The sequence below is a fragment of the Rhodamnia argentea genome, chromosome 9 (genome assembly GCF_020921035.1).
Source record: "Rhodamnia argentea isolate NSW1041297 chromosome 9, ASM2092103v1, whole genome shotgun sequence".
Taxonomy (NCBI): Eukaryota; Viridiplantae; Streptophyta; class Magnoliopsida; order Myrtales; family Myrtaceae; genus Rhodamnia; species Rhodamnia argentea.
In genome coordinates this window covers 21,735,078-21,752,425 of record NC_063158.1, presented here as the reverse complement: position 1 = coordinate 21,752,425, position 17,348 = coordinate 21,735,078, and the positions used below count along the sequence as shown (strand labels likewise).

The 17,348-nt window shown below is 40.9% G+C and overlaps 1 protein-coding gene and 1 pseudogene across 1 annotated transcript; both read left to right on the top strand.

The window, feature by feature from the left end:
* The first annotated feature begins 217 nt into the window (after positions 1-217).
* On the top strand, positions 218-4,118 carry LOC125316474 (annotated as a pseudogene).
* Positions 4,119-12,486: 8,368 nt separating this feature from the next.
* Positions 12,487-16,702, top strand: LOC115752957 (GDSL esterase/lipase At5g45910-like). Its single transcript, XM_030691390.2, has 5 exons — positions 12,487-12,730; positions 12,864-13,079; positions 13,765-13,913; positions 15,027-15,303; positions 16,488-16,702. Exons 1-5 carry the CDS (start codon positions 12,487-12,489, stop codon positions 16,700-16,702), a joined length of 1,101 nt encoding a protein of 366 aa, XP_030547250.2.
* Positions 16,703-17,348: the final 646 nt, after the last annotated feature.

Below are 17,348 nucleotides of genomic sequence, written 5' to 3'. Positions count from 1 at the left end.
CCTTTCCTCGTTGAAAATGCAGGCCAGCCGTTGAAGCTTTGTCCACCCAAACTGTAGGCCGGCGTTGACCGAACAATTTTTAATATTTTTTTTTTGGATTTTTTATTTTATGTTCTTTTCTTTCTTTCTTTTTTCCTTCTCTCCTTCTTCCTCTGGTTGGCCATTAGGCTGGCTAGGTCAACCTCGCCAGATGTGGCAAGTTCAACCTATCCTAGTGATGGCGAGGCTCGCCCTTGTCAATGGCCGACGAGGGCGAGCTTCGCCCAAGGTCGGTGAGGTCGACCTTGCCGGCCCTCATTTTTGGCTGATTGACGGGGTTCGGCAATTGGCTAGAGGAAGAAGGAGGAGGAAAAAAAAAAAAAAATCAAAATATTACAAAAAATAATCCACTTTAGTCCCGATCATGCCACGTCAGCGCCGATTGACTAAATGAATTGAATTAATACAAATGCAATAGTACAAGACTCAAAATTCGCACAATTGTAATATGTTTATAACTTTTATGATAAATTTCCTGCCCAAACTTCAGTGCTTATATAGGGAAGGTGAGGTTGCTCTATTATATAACGCAATGGCTGAGGCTCAACCACAAGCAGACTCTTCCTTTGACATTTTCGAGTATTGTTCGACACGAAAGCCATGCAGATACTAGCCTTCTTCTTGCTCTGCTGCCTCTCTTGGATGTCCGTTTTGTCGAGCCCCGGGCGCTACGAAGCAATCTTAAACTTCAGCAACTCTCTGAGCGACACCAGAAACTTCCTCCTTACGGGGCCACTCGCATTTCCAGGCGTAAAAAATCTCCCTTACAACGAGACATTCTTCCACAACGCGACTGGCCGATGCTCAGATGGACGCCTCATTATTGATTTCATAGGTGTTGTATACTCTCTTTTTAAGATCTCAGAAAGAACGGTTTGACTAATAACTCAACAACGAATCACTGCAATGCTATCTCAAACGAACATAGTTTCATCTGGATGCTGCTGAAGCACTTGGACTGCCATATCTTCCACCACATCTGGCAGAAGCCGAAGGTCCAACTGTCCGTACGGGAGTGAACTTCGCAGTTGCTGGTGCCACAGCGATCAACTCGTCTTTCTTCTCTGCTCAGGACAATGTGCTGTAGACAAATGACTCGTTGAGTGTTCAGCTTGGCTGGTTCAAGAATTTGAAGTCACCTCTATGCACCACCAAAGATGGTAAGTATCTACCTTTCATTGTCAAAGAAAGAGAGTAAACTCATTACTGATTCCTTAATTTTTATGATCGATTGAAATTTTTCACATGTTTTTGTTGTCTTATTTCACGTTATCATTTTTTGTCCGGTAAATGCCGGGGGAAAATTGTCCAAAAAGTCTGAAACTAGTTGTATGGCGGTCAATTCAATCTTAAACCTTTCGATTATATTAATTTAGTCTTAAATCTTTTGATAACTTGCTAACTTAGTCCTACATCTTTCAATGTCTTATAACTTCTTGTTTTGTGGGTGCAGAATGTGATGAATACTTTAAGAAGTCTCTGTTTCTGGTGGGGAAGATAGGTGGCAATGACCACTTCTTTCCCTTTCTCTTTGGTCGAACCATGGAACCGCTCCGTGCTTTGGTAGCCGAAGTTGTTGGAGCAATCGCCGATGCCATCCGTGTATGTTACACTAACTTACTTCTGCACGAGCATAACGTGAAATTCTTGTTTATAAAGTTAAGGATCACCATGAATCATTACGTTTTAAAGCCCTAACGTATCGGCATATGACAAAAGTATCGGGTGCACATGTGGAGACCGCCTGCGCTGCGAGATCGCCGCGTGTGCTTCAATTGCTCGTGCGAGTTTTTGATGGGACGTTTTTCCTAGGCATGAGCCTAACGTTTCAAGATGAGCACGTTGAATAAGATAATGATAGAGAAATGCCTTCATAACTACACTGTTTGAAAAAACTTCTTATTTCAATAGTTGTACTAAACAGAAATCCTAAAACAACCAAGATAATTTTTTTTTTTCCTTTGTGGCTCTATCCTATCCTATTTTACTATACAAGTCATTTTGTGTGAGTTATGTACTCTGTGTAGGTTGTGAAACCTGCTCCCTCCTCACGTGTGCCCACCCCTTTTGATAGTATGCATAGATTATGTAAATACAAAACTATTAGAGACGTATGATGATCTCCATGGTCCATGAAGCGGCTTCGAAAAGTGATTCACGTCCATTTACAAAATGATTCACATGATTGTCTCGAGATTGCTTTCGTATTATTGTTATAGTTATTATCATTTCTCGCCATTGTCAAGTTTTTGTTTTTTGTTTGTCCTCCTTTATATTCCTTGAATCATCATAACCATGGCAGATGCTGATAGAAGAAGGAGCGGTGGACATGGTGGTGCAAGGACAATTTCTAGTAGGCTGCTCTGCCTTGCTTCTAACTCTGTTTCAAAGCCCTAATTTATCGGCGTACGATCGCAAGTGCTGGGTGTCTCACCGCTTATAATGCTCTCGCTGAGCATCACAATGACTACCTCAAGCAAGAATTGCAAAATTTGAGAGAAGAATACACTCAGACGCAAGAATTATGTCTGCTGATTATTATGGTGCCTCCATACCTATTTATCGCACTCCTAAACAATACGGTGAGCTTTTTCTTCACCTATTTTTTTTTTTTTTAACTCTTGAATTCCATTAACAATGCATGTTTTTTGCTTGAATTAATCCTCTTGTCGCAAATCATAGATGTATGACTTTTATTTTCCCCATATCACACCCATCACCATTCGCATAAGTAATCATAGATTTTATTTTTCAAATAACAATCAAGATCCATATCTGTAAATGTGACTTTGTATTAATAAAAGGACTTACATGGTCTGTACATCAAATGAAAGCCAACTTATTTTATTTTCTTTCCTCCCAGTTTTCTCCCTTTACCTCTGGAGTCAAGATTGTTCTTTATAACAGAGAGCAAGTAAGGATGGGATGACGAACTGGATCGACGAATATAATGAATCCAAATCTTAAAGCATTAATTTGTGATGGAGTGTGGCTCCAAGTGAATTGACCAAATATACAGTGGAGTGTTTCTTCTATTAAAGATATGCATGTTGGAACCTAGGAGTGAGCAAAAACGACGGGTAGTCCAAAAGCTCGGACTGGACCCAACCAGCCTTATCTTTTGTGCCGGGATCGAGTGAGCCTGGAGGTCGAGCTTGAAAATTCCAGACCCGGTCTATTGGGTGCAGGCCGAAAAAGACTTAAGGCCAGGCCTATGCGACCTGTGCTCACTCCAATTGGAATCTATGAACATGCCATAATTTGGTGTGATTTTAGCAAGATACATAACTTGGAAAAATTGCTATTGCCTTGTATCGTGACCAACACGATCTTATAACAAATGTGGACTTTTCATGGAAGTTTAGGAGAAAGTTTGAGGTGGAGTGTTGTTCTTGGTTTGTTTTCTAGTAAAGAAATTTAGGTCGGACCATTTTTTACCCTGACCCGATCTCACCCGTTTAACATGTCTAACTAATACGTAGATATCTCCACAAGTATAATGTTATGACCCCTCATTTCCCATTTGCAATTCAATGGCATCCAATCAAAGGTACAGTATGTCCTTTGTTGGGCGTGTTTCTCTATAAATTACTCCGGAGATAAGCAATTGTCAATCAAATTAATAAGTGTCCGAGACACTAAATAAGCAACCAAATGAAAAAAAAAATGTTGTAGTTACATAAAGTACACCAAATCGCCTAGATAATATTAGAACATTTTGGTTGATGTCATTGACATGACCACACATGTAGTTGCATAGCATGTTTTAATAAGTCTTGACATGATATAAATGAAGATGTACTTCATAATTATTGAAGACCCGGAGATTAAACCGTTCATACATTAACGCGTGCATTCGCTCAGGCTTCCCCGGAGGGGCACTGAGGGCTTGCTGTGGAGGAGGCGGTCCATACAACTTCAATATTTCAGCAAGCTGTGGTGAACCTGGCTCAACTGTCTGCAAAGATCCATCAGCTTTTGTCGATTGGGATGGAATTCACTTGACCGAGTCTGCTTATCGTCACTTTACCAATGAGTTGATTTACGGTGGCTTCACATCTCCCCCGCTCCTAAGTTAATCAAATAATCTACATTATAAGTTAAATGCAGTCGGACATCTGCGTCTATCAAAGGATACTAGCAAGGATTACCTGATTAATGAAGATTGATATGTCATACATATAAACGTATCCAAATTTGCACCCTATTTGTCTAGATCAAGTTTACTAGGTTCCATATTTTCACATAGTTTGCCGTTTTGGACATGATATAAGGTAATTGTGCTTGGTTTTCTCATGGAAAGGGTTGGCGGTTCTTCAAAATATAGAATACGAAAAATTTACTCATGTACAATTAGGCTTCAAGCATTTACGGCTGTTGACTATTTGGCAATCCTAACAGCAACAAATCAAAATGTAGTAGTGTTGTTATACCGGTCACCATATAAGTACAAGTACTTGCCTTCAACCTAATCCACGATAAAACGGGTCAATCTATGTCCCTTGTGATGGATCTAGAAGAGGGGGACACAGTCGTGAGTCTTATGAATCCCATGTGAATCTCACTAAATTCAATTGTTGTGATTGCACCTGATCCTAGATCAGGGTCCAAGCAAGAATACCTCATCTATGGACAAAAAAAATTATATTCAATATGAAATACGAAATAATTCGTCAATCACAAGAAATAAATTCGCTTATGTTGAATTGAGTGCATGTTATTATCAATCTTTGAGCCTGTTTGTTACAGCGATAAGTAAGGAATCTATGGCTGAACTGCAGTTGTGGTCTGTTATAGCTCTGCTATGAAGTGCTATAGTTATGAAATGTTTATCAAGTAGTTTATAAAAGTTGCAGCACCCTTCTTACACTGAAACTATTAGGAAATATCACCATCCAAACACGTCGCAAGCAATAAGTGCTCACACGAATTAGAATGTAGATAAATTCCTTATTGAACGAATAAACAAAGACCAAACGCAATCTTCTCGCATCAAGAATTAATTCCTCTAAATAGTTCTCTCTTTTCTTTTTCCGTCTTTTCGTTTTTGATGTCACTCATCAGGACTCATACAAGGACACAACCCTACAAAATGTGATTGTTAAACTACCTGGCTTCGGATACCACTTCCCCTTTGGATAGCTAGACCACGGACCTGAGAGCCGAATCCCTTGAATTCTCTCAACCTCGTGATCGTAGTTCCCAATTTCCTACCTAGGAAACTGTTTCTGTCAGCCTTACCAACTTTCCAAGGAAAACATCGCTCATGTGCATTACGTTTTAAAGTGAATGCAGATTAATCGGACACCAACCAAAATCCTCATTGGTAAAACACCTTATGCAACAAATATGATCTTTCGGGACTCACAATGTATTCAATCTTTAAACTCGTTCTACGACAGAAATTCATCTCTACCGTTTAGCGTATTGTGCATTGCGCGTAACTCGCACGTGCAAGTTCAGAATTTTAGTTCCGATAAACCCACACTTCGAAATCAAATTTCGTTAAACCCCACGGCTTCATTATGCCCTAAAACTACCATTTCCACGAAAATCACGGCGTAATAACTGTTCAATGAGACCTCGCATTTCAAATCGACATAGTTTTGAATTTTGGGCCATTACTTCGAGATTTACTTTTACTGGACAAATAATTGGCTTGAATAGCCTGGTCTAAAGTGGACCTCCTCCTGAGATTGTCAAAAAGGCGGTGCAAAAAACCCCTGATGCAAGGTTTTCTCTCTACCGCTATGGGTAGCTTCTCTCTACCGTTTGGGTAGCTTGACCTCATCTTCTTCGTTTCTATATCCAAACTCTAATCCTTAACAATGGTTCTATATACGCTGTGTGCCAACCCTGTACACTCTAGCCTACCCCACAAAGTAAATATCGCCCCCTTCTCCACCATGCCCTCCCTCCCGTAGCCCACTTTTCTTCCTTCCTCCGTCTCTTCATCAGAATTCATCTTATTTTCTGTCAATATTCCGGCTGTAATCCTCTCTTCTTGAACCTCCTGTTCTTCGGTCCAGCACTGCTCTGCAGTCTTCTGAAGTTTTAAGGGGCCTTTTCAAAGTTGGGTGACACCTTTCTTGCTGGATCCTACTTCCAATGGACGAGAATAATGGTGCTGGTGCTCGTTTGGAAACACTCTGCAATAAGCTCGGTCGGTTAATGCATAAACAAGACATTACTATCTGTGATGATGACTTTTTGGAGGAAAAACTGACAGAATGTCAACATTCCCTTGTGGGACACCTCTTCCAAACCCCTAGCATCAACTTTCAGGCTTTCCAAACAGCAATGAAAAAGGCCTGGAGAAATGACACCATCGACATCACACCCTGGGAAGATGGTCTTTACAGTTTTACCTTTAGAAGTGCTGCAGAGAAAAAAAGGGTGCTGGATGGGGGGCCGTGGTCTTTCTCCAATCAGTTATTGCTGTTGAAGGATTGGGAACCGGATCTGCCCCCACAATGCTATGAATTCGATACTTGTGCCTTCTGGGTCAGAATATTAGGCCTTCCCCTTGAGTGGAAATCTGCTGGAATTGTGAGAAAAATTGCTAGTACCATGGGGCAAGTGCTGGAAGTGAAGCTAGAGGACACAGGTTCGGCTATCCAACGGGTTGTAAAGGCCAGAGTAGAGCTGGATGTTCATGCTGAGCTGAGTGTGGGCCAGTCAACCACACATCGAGGCAGGAAAATCTGGCTCGATTTTAAATATGAAAGACTCCCTTTCTTTTGCTACTCATGTGGAAAGATAGGACATTATGCAAGCTATTGTAAAGATGTCCCTTACGATGAAGACAAGTTTACAACAAAAATGGGAAGCTGTTTTGGCAATTGGCTGCGTGCAGAAGTTCAAGACCACAGCCCTTTTTGGGATGTGTTTTATGCTAAAAAAACAACAGAAAATGCAGTTGCTGTTGAAGAGATCATACCTGAAACACAAGAGCAGCTAGGGCAGAATCTTGTATTGGGGGAGGCTCCGCTAGTTACTCCTGATCACTCTGGAATTCCACAGCAACAGGCACCTCCCCAGGGACAGAACAACAAGGTTAACAAAAAGAAGAGCTGTAAAGAACCTAAAACACCTTCAATCAAAAGGCAGCGAAGGTACTGCCCTTACCTTTCTGAGACTTCGACACGTGCCTGTTTGGATGAGACCCAACTACTGGATACACCGGTTCGTACAACTGATACTGCTGAATGGGCTTTGGTGGCTAGCCCTAATAAGCCACCAAAGGAAAAATGAATGCCCTATGTTGGAACTGTCAAGGGTTGGGCACACCCTTGACAGTTCGCGAACTAAGAGCCCTTGTGGCTCGCTTCAGGCCCGCTGTGATTTTTTTGATGGAAACAAAGAACCAGGAGGTAGCTCTTCAGAAAATAAGGCGAAGGTTAAATTTTCCATACTGCAGGGTGGTTGACCCGATTGGTACTGCTGGGGGTTTGGCTATCTTATGGGATGATAGAGTTGAGCTTACTTTTGACACAGAATCGGAGAGTTATATGAATCTTAGATGTAAAGACTTGATGAGTGGCAAAAGGATGAGAATCACCTTTATTCATGCTCCTTATAACTTCCAGAGAAGACTTCAACTTTGAGAGAAGCTTCGTGAAATCAGTTTTTCCAATGTGTTGCCTTGGGTTTGCTTGGGCGACTTTAATGAGGTGTTGTTCTGTTGGGAGAAATTGGGCAGGTATATGGCTGAAAATTCTCGAATGACAAATTTCCAAAATATGCTGGAAGCTTGTTCTTTGATGGATTTAGAAAGTAAAGGTTGTGCCTTCACGTGGTCAAACAACAGAAATGGAGATGAGAATATCAAAGAACGCCTTGACAGAGTCTTGTGCAATATCGAATGGAGACTTTTGTTCCCCGAAGCAGAAGTTTTCGCACTTCCTGCTGTAGGGTCTGACCACAGTCCCATAATTTTGTCAACTCAGGCTGATAAGAAGAAAAGAATACGAGAATTTAAATTTGAAGCATTTTGGCTTGAGAACGACAATTGCAGAGAAGTTATTCGAGAGGCTTGGGAGTCACCCGCGCATGCTATGAAGAATTTAGAGGGCAAGTTGTTGGCAACCTCTGATGCTTTATCTAGATGGAGCAAGAAAGCTTTTTGGAATGGGAAAGAAAGAATAAACTGGCTGAAACAGGAAATCCAGCACCATATGAACAGCAGTCACAGGCCTTTTGAGAGAGAGAAAGTGAAGCAGTTGCAAGGGGAAATTGAATTTTTGTGGAGGCAAGAGGAGATGTACTGGGGGTGAGATCACGGATACATTGGCTGCGGTGGGGGGATAAAAATACTAAATTCTTTCATGCTACCACAATCCAGCGAAGACAAAGAAACAGACTATCAATGATTAAAGACTCATCCAACGAATGGATATCTGAACCACAACAGATTAAACAAGCTACTGTGCAGTATTTTAAGGAACTTTACCAATCTGAGGGATGTCGTCCTTTCTCCCCTATTCTGGAGCAATGCCCCAAGGTCGTTACTGAGGAAATGAACAACTCTTTGCTAGCTGAGGTGACTATTGAAGAAGTTCAACAAGCTATTTTTCAGCTTGGGGCCACTAAAGCACCGGGACCAGATGGACTAAATGGCCTCTTTTACCAACAGAATTGGGATGTGTTAAAGCCGGATATTTTCAATGAGATTAAAGCATTTTTCAAATCTGGAAACATGCCGCATGGACTGAACAGAACCCAAATTTCCCTGATACCAAAGGTCCCACACCCTGAGACGCTTGATCAATATCGCCCTATCAGTTTATGCAACTTTAGCTATAAAATCATTGCTAAAGTGTTAGCAAACAGACTCAAGCCATTACTGCCACAAATCATAGCTGAGGAACAAAGTGCTTTTGTTGGGGGAAGACAAATTCAAGATAACATTTTTGTGGTGCAGGAAGTATTACATCAGCTCAGAGTTCGAAAAAGAAGGAAAAAGTTCCAGGCAGTCTTGAAGCTTGATATGAAAAAAGCTTATGATCGTGTGGAATGGGAGTTCTTAGAGGCATGCTTAAGTAAAGTTGGCTTCCACAAGAGATGGATCGGCTGGATTATGCAGTGTGTTAGTACAGTATCATTTAGCCTTAAAATAAATGGCGAGCCTCTTGAATATTTTGTGCCTTCTCGAGGAATTAGGCAAGGGGACCCTTTATCCCCATATCTTTTCATCCTGGTGGCTAATGTCTTAACTTCACTGATGAGAAAGGCTATGGAAGATGGCAGCATAAAGGGTATTAAACTCAACAGGTGGTGCCCTACTCTTTCCCATCTACTGTTTGCAGATGACTCGATCTTTTTTCTAGATGGGAAGGTGCTGGAATGCCAAAACTTAGCATCAATTCTGAACCAATATTGTATGGCTTCGGGACAGCAGATTAATTTAAACAAATCAGGGATTTTCTTTAGTAGAGATTGCCCTCCAAACCTTAAAGAAAATATGGCCGGGGAGTTGAGAGTGCCTATTTTGGAGAAAACTGGAAAATACCCCGGGATTCCTTCGGATTGGGGCGTTACAAAAAGCAAATGTTTTCCTGGATTCTGGGACGAGTTAGCAAAAAGCTGGAAGGTTGGAAGGAGAAATTAATGTCAAGAGCAGGCAAAGAAATCTTGATTAAAACGGTGGTGCAAGCTCTTCCACAATATGCCATGTCAGTTTTCAAAATTCCCGTCTCAGTTTGCAAGGCGATTGAGCAGAAAATAGCACAATTCTGGTGGAAGACAAATGAGACAAAAGCTGGTGTTCACTGGAAAAAGTGGGAACTGCTGAAAACAAGAAAGGACGTAGGTGGCTTGGGATTTCGAGATTTGCTGGACTTCAACAAAGCAATGTTAGCAAAACAAGCTTGGCGCTTAGGCCACAACTCCAACTCCCCATGGAGTCAACTGTTCAAAGGTCTTTACTTTCCAAATAGAGACTTTTGGCACGCAGATAGGGGGCAACGCTCATCTTGGGGCTGGCAAAGCTTATTGGTGGGAAGGGATTCTATTTCTCCTTCAGTTATGTGGGCTGTAGGGAATGGAACTGGAATCAAAGTGAGAGAAGACAAGTGGCTAAAGAAAGGGATCCTAGTTGGCCCTGCGAAGAGAAATGAACCTCAATTCGTGTCAGGACTCATATCTACAGACGCAGAATGTTGGAATGGAGACATTTTACAAGAACACTTTGATGAGAACACGGTGCAAGAAATCCTCACAATTCCAATCAAACCCCAAACAGAGAGTGATCAGATTGTGTGGCCAGACACACAGTCAGGAAAGTACACCGTTAAAAGCGGATATCATTACATTCGTGCATCTATAACAACTCAGATAGAGAATCAAGCATCAAGTTCCTACCTTCCCCCTTGCACCCTCTGGAAAGATATTTGGAAACTGAGGATTCCCCCAAAAATCAGATTCTTCATGTGGAGTTTGTGCCAGAATGCTCTCCCCACCAAGGACAATCTCTACCGCAGGAAAATAGTACCTGACCCCGTTTGCCCCTTGTGTAACCAAGCCCGAGACAACGAGCATTTATGTCTTCTTTGCCGGGACCAAAGAGATTTGGGCAAATCCAAAGCTGAACCTGCGAATCTCAAGCAAAGGGTTATCTCGAATTGAAGAATGGGTATGCAATTTTGCGAAAATTCAAAACGACTCACCAGATCTAGCCACAATTTCTGCGGTCCTTTGGGGAATCTGGAAAGCAAGGAATGAAAACGTCTTCAAGAAGAAGAAGCCTGATCCCGCCGCTATCGTGGAGACAGCGTTAATTACCCTACATTGCTTTCAAAAATGGAACTTTTCAGCTTGCAAATCAGAATCAACGAAGGAACATCCTTGACTACCGGAAGCCCCCTAAAAACCAAGCTTTTAAGGTGAACATTGACGGAGCTTTCTACCCGGTTCGAGGAAGGCTCTATCGCATGGCCGTCTCGATTCCACCGGCCGACCGATAAACGGAGGGGCGAAGACATGGTTGCCTGCCGGCCATCATGGTCGAAGCCCTTGCTTTAGTCGAAGCTTGAGGTGCAATCTTTCTCTCCAATCTAAAGAAGCCGAAGCCCTAGATGCTGGAGGACTATCTCGTTGATGAAGTGCATAGAGACAGAGTCGCCACTTGTGGAAGCCCTCTCATGCCCACTCACAACCGCGTGGGAAATTCACGTGCCAATCAGAAGATGCAAGGATATTTTAGTCCATTTTCCTAAGTGTCGGGTATCCTATGTGTCAAGAGAAGCTAATCGGATTGCAGATTGGATAGCTAAAAATCACAGGAAAAATGTATTACCTCTGGATTGGGTTTCCTCTCCCCCTTTTGCTCTTTGGGATTTACTTTGTACTGAAGCCCACCCGTCGGGCTCATTTGCTTTGAGTTAGGTTTTAATGAAAAGTTTATTATGACCAAAAAAAAAAAAAAATTGGCTTGAATAACTTATCAGGCGTTGCAATTTGTAGTTGATTTGACTTGTTGGGATATCCGGATGGTCTAAACGTGCAAATTTTTTCCATGGACGATCTCTCTCTCTGTTTTTCTTATTTTGATGAAGAAAAAGGGAAATGAGATGGGCTTGTGCTTAGTATACATGGACCGAATTTATTGAGCCACTGTTACACCTTTAGCTATTGAGGCGGCTATTTTTCTTTTCTTGCTTTTCTTCTCAGATCTTTAATGGTTAGGAGTTCCTTGACTCCAAAACTGCGCAAACTTTTCAGCTCTCTTAGTGTCTTTCATCCGTGATTTTCAGCTCTCTTGTCGAATGAAATCTTCGCAATTAACAAGGTGTTGAACGTGCATTACGATTTCAAGCCAATCTTCCGTTAAAGTTTTGGGGCAAATGTATCCTCACTGCAGCATGTCTCATAAATCGGACACCAACCAAAATCCTCAATGGTAAAGTATCTCATTGACTTTTGTTTTTATAATCATTGGCCTAGATTGTAATATTTATGTTTAGGGCGCACTGTCAATGTCAAGCACGAATTTGTAATTGCACTTCGCCGAGAATATTCATCGACTATGCCAACAAATCTCATGCCGGTCACTGCCTTTTGGTCTTTCTTTCTAAGTCATGGCATATCATTCTAACTACTCAGACAAAGTCACATCACTTCCACCTAGAATTATTCCTTCTCCTAATTTAAGAAGGGCGACGTAACTACCCTACTGCTTTTTAAGATTATTTCGTCGGACAAAATTATTATGCAGGATTCAACGCATCGAAGTTGAGAATAATCCTTATGATCGGGCTTCGCAAATAAGCGGGATTTCTTTACCGATGTGACTCATGCGAATGGATTCCATAAGGGCTTTACCCAAATTTATAAAATTTATACAAGGGTGCCTTTCTTCGACGGCAAGGGAGCAGTTGAAGCTTCATCGGAACAAACTCAACCCCAAGCAGACCCTGCCTTCATCGGAATTTTCAAGTATTGTTTGACATGAAATTCATGAAGATAGCAGTCTTCATTTTGCTCTGCTGCCTCTCTTCAAAGTCCGTCTTGTCGAGCCCCGGGCGCTACAATGCAATCTTCAACTTTGGCAACTCTCTGAGTGACACTGGAAACTTCCTCCTTACCGGGGCACTCGCACTTCCAGGGGTAAAAAATCTCCCTTATGGTGAGACATTCTTCCACCACGCGACTGGTCGATGCTCAGACGGACGCCTCATTATTGATTTCATAGGTATTGTACGCTCTCTTACTAATTTCTTCTCTACATTTTTCGGTCACTCCTGCAAAGTCATTTGCCATAAGTGCATTTTTGGTCCCTTCTAAATAGATCATCTGACTTTAATGTAAAATATATGAGGATGCAGCTGAAGCATTCGGACTGCCTTATCTTCCACCATATTTGGCAGTAGCCAAAGGTCCACCTATCCGGACGGGAGTGAACTTCGCAGTTGTTGGTGCCACAGCACTCGACCCGTCTTTCTTCTCTGCTCAGGAGATTGCGTTGTGGACAAATGACTCGTTGAGTGTTCAGCTTGGCTGGTTCCAGAATATGAAGTCGTCTCTCTGCACCACCAAACGAGGTAAATCTCTGCCTTTCCTTGTCAAAAAAGCGAGGGTAAAGGGCCTAAAGGCATGGCTGCGGCGCTCATGGCATTGCTGCGGTGCTCATGATAGTACTTCTACTCTAGAAATCAACTTCTAGTCGAAAGTTGATTTTTCTACTACTGGAGAGAAGTGATTTTTTTTTTTTTTTAACTTCTTCAAGTGGTTTCAAAACTATTTCTAGAACAACAAAAATGTTCCAAAAGTAGAAAAACGAAGTTGTGCAATTAAACGGATTTATGCTCTAGAAGTTGTGTTACCAAACGGATTTCTGCTCTAAATGCACTTTTAGAGCAGAATTCTATTTCAGAAGTATTGTCATGCGTGCCTTTAATTCGTAGTATCGATTTTAATTTTTCTCATGTTTTATTGATTACTGTATTTATCATCATCAAATTTTGTCGGGTTCTTTTCACATTAATAATAGAGATGTAAGTCAATGACGGACGGGCCAAAGGAGGAGCTAGCAACGTCTGTTACCTCCTCCTGGTAATTGGGCGCTTCGTATAACTCTTATGAAACATGTGCTGTAGTTTAGCAAATTCGACATTAACAATTCTTTCTGATTGGGGGAGACATGTGGCATTGACTTCTATAAATTAGGTCCTTAGTATAATCTTTGTGAAGCATTTGCTGTAATTTTTCTTTTTCCTTTTTGTGCAGAATGTGAAGAGTACTTTAAGAAGTCTCTGTTTCTGGTGGGGGAGATTGGTGGCAATGACTACATCTTTCCCTTTCTCTCTGGTCGAACCGTTGAACAGCTACGTCCTTTGGTACCACAAATTGTTGGAGCCATCACTCGAGCCACCAGTGTATGTTGCACAAACTTATTTCAGCACGAGCTTAACGTTAAATACCCAAATTAGGAATCGCTCTGAATCATTATGTCTTTTCTTTTTCCTTTTTTTTAATGATCACAGATTGGTGGGATGTTCTTCTAAGGCATGAGCCTAGCGTTTTAAAGATGAGCATGTCGAATTCGATAACGATAGATAAATGCTTTCGTCACTACACTATTTGGAGAAACTTCTTATTTTAGAAGTTGTACCAAATGCAAACCCTAATAATCCAGATGTTATGCCAATTCAGTCCTCCGGTCAATTTTGGCTGGCGGTGCTAACGTTGATTGTTTTTATTAGTATTTTAATATATATATATTTTTTTTGCTTTCTTTAGATTTTTTTTTTTTTTATACTTGGGGCCCCCGAGGGCCTCGCAGGCAATAGGTGAGGGCCGCAACGCACTTGTCGGCTAGAGTGAGGGCACGGCCCCTTGCCTAGATCTATCGAGGGCCGCGACACCCTAGCTAGATATGGTCGGGTGAGGGCATAGCGCCCTTGCTCGGTGGTGGTGAGGGGTCCCAGCCCTGGCCTATGGCCGGTAAGGGTTGGCTGGCGACCCTCATCGGCCCTAAGTCAAGAAAAAAATAAAGAAAATAAAAAAGAAAAAAAAATTATTTAAAAAGTCAAGGTCGGGATCGACAGTTCCACATCATCATTGGTTGGACAGACTAAATTGGCACGAATGTAAAAAATTTAAGACTAAAGTAACCAAAGAAAACTAGAATTAAATTGAAAAAAATTGAAATAGGTTTTTGGACCTTTTTCGGTAATTTTCCCCGCAAAGAAGCATTGACAATAGCTAAATGGCAACTAATAAATTCGAGCTTTTGTGCTTACCAAAAAAATAAGTACCGCCTTTTAATAGTTTACATGTATAAAACAAAGAATATATGATGATGTCCAGGGCGAATGAAGCGGTTCCCAAAAGTTATTCACTAATATTTACAAATCATTCCACGTGATTTGTCTTGAATTATTATTATTGTTGTTGTTGTTGTTTTATTATCATTATCGTCATTTTTCACTATTATCAAGTTTTTATTTTTGACTTTTCTTTTCCATGAACAATCATAACCATGACAGATGCTGATAGAAGAAGGAGCAGTGGATCTGTTGGTGCCAGGACAATTTCCTGTAGGCTGCTCTGCGTTGTTTCTAACTTTGTTTCAAAGCCCTAACGTTTCGGCGTATGACCCTACAACTGGATGTCTGAAGGCTTATAATGCTCTCTTCCAGTACCACGATAACTACCTCCAGCAAGAATTGCAAAAATTGAGAGAAGAATACCCCCATGCAAGAATTATGTACGCCGATTATTATGGTGCTTCCGTGCCTATTTATCGCACTCCAAAAGAATACGGTGAGCCTTCTTTTCGCATTTACTTTTTTTTTCCTCCTCTCAAATCTCATTGTTAATGCATATTTTTTGTTTGAACTAATATTCTTCTAACAAGTCGTGTACTCACGGCTTTTCTTTTCCGCATATCACATCCATCGCCATTCGTACAAGTAATTACAGATTTATTTTCAAATAACAAACAAGATCCATATTTAGAAAGATGACCGTGTATTTAAAAGGAGAAAAGAACTTACATGGTCTGTTCATCAAGTGAAAGCCAACTTGTTTTCTTTTTCTTTCTCCACAGTTTTCTCCCTTTACCTCAAGAGTCAAGATTTTTCTTGAATCATAGAGAGCGAGGATGGAATGACAAATTGGATGGACCAATATAATGAAGCCAAATCTTAAAGCATGATTTGGTGATGGAGTGTGGCTCTAAGTGAATTGACTTAATACATAGACTTTTTCCTAAAGATTGGCATCTTGAAACCTAGGAGTGAACTCGGACTGAACCAAATCGGGCTGATTTTTTCAGCTAGGATCGAGCTTGTCCAATTCTTTATTATTTAAATGGGCTAGCATGGGCCTTCAGGTTTGAGATGCTTAAACCCGAAATGGCCCAAACCGTTCCTAACTACTTTTTTTTATAATAGAAAACATGAATTAAATATGGAGATTTATAATACACATTTTTATACTCGAACACTTTAATAAAGTCATAAATAAAATTTAAATGAAAAAAATAAGTAAAATCATATGACCGTGAGTAGATATGCCTATATGAGTTGAATTCGAAAAAGTGGCCAAATACTAAATCTTTCATGTCCCTCATTTCCCATTTGCAATTAAATCCCTTCCAAAACAAAGGTAAAAATCCTTCCTTTTTTGGGTGTTTCTCTCCCAAAAACCACACATTAGACATGCAACTCTCAATCAAATTAAATATGGTTGTCTGAGTTTGACATAACGTCAGCACTTATTTTCGGTCGGACGATTTGCTGAATGGCAATTACTACTCAATTGCTAGTTATGATGCTCTAAACCTGGTTGAACGTTAGGTGTTACGTCTCTTCATAACGTCGGTTTGAAACTCTCATGCTATTTTCGGAAAGAAAAACCCTAGCGCTTCGCTGATTTCATGAAATACACCAGATGACATATGTAACATTAGCACCATTTGGGTGATATCATTGGCATTCACGCAGGCTTTTATGGAGGGGCACTAAGGGCATGTTGTGGAGGAGGTGGTCCATACAACCTCAATAATTCAGCAAGGTGTGGTGACCCAGGCTCAACTGTTTGCAAAGATCCATCGGCTTTCGTCGATTGGGATGGGATTCACTTGACTGAGAGTGCTTATCATCTCATCGCCAAAGGGTTGCTCTACGGTGGCTTCACATCTCCACCACTCCTACTTTAATTTCATTTAGACATGACACATAAATCGCATGCGAGCAGGTGGATCTGTCGAAGGTTACCTGCACATTTTCGAAATAAGGGAGTTTGATATGTCACATATATTAAGTACATCATACAGATGTTCGTTGTTATGTTTATCTTCCATGTTTGTCTAGATCAAGTTTTCTATGTACGCTGTTTTCTCATATTTTCCCTGTAGCGGACATAATAAAAGGTAATTGTGCCTAGTTTTTCATTGAAAGTGTTTGGCATTTCTCAAAACTTGGAATACCAAGATTTGCTCATGTACATCTTCATCTTTCTTGCACTTGGACACAAATTACTCATAAAAGCATAAGATCAGGCTAACACAATAAGGTTGGTGAAAGCTGATGCGAACACTAAATCGTGAAACCACTAGCTAGCTCCATAAAATCATCATACAAGTTTCAATAAGTTAACACTGCAATGATAGCTGTAACAATCATGACCATGTCCAAACTAAAGTGAAATGCAAATTTCACTTGCATTTCACCTAATTTTTTTAACATGTGTGGCAAGTCCATAGAACCGAACCAAGGTGTTTGCTTCCTTTCAATTCCACCATTGATTCATAACGGGATCCCACCGGCCATATGACAAACTTAAATGATATTCAAATTATTACT